The 2,500-nt window shown below is 41.3% G+C and overlaps 1 protein-coding gene across 1 annotated transcript in view; it reads right to left on the reverse strand.

Annotated features, from left to right (window-relative positions):
* Megf8 (multiple EGF like domains 8) overlaps nt 1-2,500 on the reverse strand; it is a 38,230-nt gene that overhangs the window by 24,350 nt on the left and 11,380 nt on the right. The window contains exon 9 of the mRNA XM_086544742.1: nt 1-251. This exon is cut by the window's left edge and continues 1,003 nt beyond it. Coding sequence (XP_086400868.1) covers nt 1-251 — 251 coding nt within the window. The remainder of the gene's footprint in view (nt 252-2,500) is intronic.

Raw genomic sequence — 2,500 nt, forward strand, 5'->3', positions numbered from 1 at the left:
CCGCAGCGACCGTGAACTCCACTTGTTTCCACTAACTCATGACATGTGCCTGTAGTTACGCACCATGTACATGGTTTGCCCCAAGAATGATTTCCATGTATTGTACAGGATTGGCATGAATGTAGTGATGGGCAGATTCCAGGACACTGAGATGTCTGCAAGTTGTTGGTGCAATTGGCTCCTCTTGATCGCTCATAACAGGTAGAGTCTGATGGGCACCATCCACACTCCAGATTGGATATACAAGATTCCTGGAAATAAAATAAAATATCAATGGACGTTAACTATAAGTGGCTATACAGATGTTCTTTAGAGTTAAAAAGAAAAAAATATAATATTGTAATGAATTTTGAAATCAATTCAGCTACAATTAAATAAAACAATATGCAATTCTTTCTCTTTTTTTCTTCTTCATCTCCTTTCACCTGCACTCCTTTGGGAGCCATACTAAACCCAATAACTGTATCATATACCAATCGCATACAGATTTCAGATTTTTAATCCATGGAGTGTATAATAACTTTTCTGATCCCACCCCAGTAAATAAATCACACACAAAAATAAAGTTCTGTATTTCATAAACTGACAAAAAAAATTCAGTAAAAAATTAACTTAGTACAGGCTGATCTGTGGTTTGCAGCTTAATCTAATGCCGACGGGTCAGGCAAGAGATGGCAACCTCCTACTCCAGGACTGTGACGCTACCCACACAGCCTACTGAATGGAATATGAGCCTGATTTGCCGAATTTTTATTTTTTTGTATTTTCCAGAATGCGTGATTTGAATGATGGATGACACTGAGCTGACTTTGTGAGGTACAATACAAACTTTATCAAAGTTATAATGTTTCTAACTCTGAGTCCAGAGTTCATATTCTTTATTTATATATAATCTTATACTAAGTGGAATATCATTACCACAATATCATGATATAAAGTTAGACATATATGTAAAATATGTGAAAGCTTTTTCATTGACAAATACAACTTCTACCCATGTTTTAAGTTCATAATCTTTCTATAGCAAATTCTTTTGCTCAAAAACATTGTTGCCAAGTATCATGAGGGGAAATGATATATATATGTACAAGAAAAATAAATTTATTTAAGTAAAAAAAAAAAGAATGAATACAAAACATAATTATAATAAAAATAAAACATACATCAATACATATAAAGAAAAAGATGAATATAATAAAAAAAAAAGACATATACAGGAAAAGAAGGGGAGAGCGTCAGTGAGAGAGAAAGTCAAGTTGCAGAGTGCCAGGCCTCAAAGCAACCATAGGTACACAGAGCAACAAGGCAATCTGACCACTTGCTGCAGGTAGCCTTCTGAAAACTCCTAGCAGAGCACCAGTGGCAGCAAAGACATCGACTGCCTGGAACAGACTCAGTAGAGTGCCCTCACTGCTGAAGTTAGGATCGGCGCTCATGTGGAGGATGTGCACCCTCTCTGCTTTTCAAGTGATCACTCTCCGTGTCACCTATCATTAGCATCGTCAACTCCACATGGAATTCCTTCTGTGGCATCTTACCACACGGTGAAGGAGTTCACAAGGGAAAGGTCAAAGAGGAAGATCTTCCGATACCACACCCTCGACTTCCGAGGTGTGGAATATGAGACGGAAAATTGGTCCCCAATGTCGACGTTCTTCATGCCGACATTGTAGTCAGCATTGACGTGGGGCTTCTCTCCCTCCTCAACCTGAGCAGTGTAGACAATGGAGTGCATTGTAACAACGTTACAGTCCCTCCACTGTAGAGCTATCAACCCTGCTCCTATAGTCCACATCACCCCTCATTTTCATGGTGAGATCATGGGGCATCCACTTACGGATTACCCTTACTGTCCCCAACACATTCGTCCGTCGGGACTGGAGTATGTAAAAAAGGGATGGGGCAGTGTACCAACTGTCTACAAAGACAGTGTACCTTTTCCCCATGCTACCACTCAATTCCAGCGAATCCAGTACTGCCTTCATCGAGGCCGGTATAGTGCTCTTTATCCTGGCCCATGTAGATCCAGAAACACAAAGCATATCCGCTGGGCGGGCCAGTACTGGCTGACAATCTGTACACCTTTAAATCAAACCTTGCCTGCTTATTTTTATTGAGGGTGACAAACTTCAGTCTCCAGTGGAACTTCCACAAAGACTCGTCTATGGTGATGTTTTTCTTGGGGACCAAGGTTTCAACAAAGGTAGTGTAGAGGTCGTCTATAACCAGAGTCTCCACAGACGGTCCTCAGGAACCTCTTCCCCATCCTCCAGATTAGCGAAATGGAGGTGGGTCATGAGGTGGTCAAACCGATCCTGGGACATCTTCTGTGGAAATAGCTCAACATGAACAGTTGGGTGATGAGACCAGAAATCCCGGTAGCAGGGATGTTTGTGGAACCCCATCACCACATGCAAATAAAGTACGCCATTAGCACCTTCTTGGACATGGGAGTCCACTTGCTCATGTGAGGGGAGACAAGATAGATACCTGCATACCT

This window comes from Penaeus japonicus, unplaced genomic scaffold, assembly GCF_977035675.1.
Source record: "Penaeus japonicus unplaced genomic scaffold, GWHDUDI00000001_assembly GWHDUDI00000015, whole genome shotgun sequence".
Taxonomy (NCBI): Eukaryota; Metazoa; Arthropoda; class Malacostraca; order Decapoda; family Penaeidae; genus Penaeus; species Penaeus japonicus.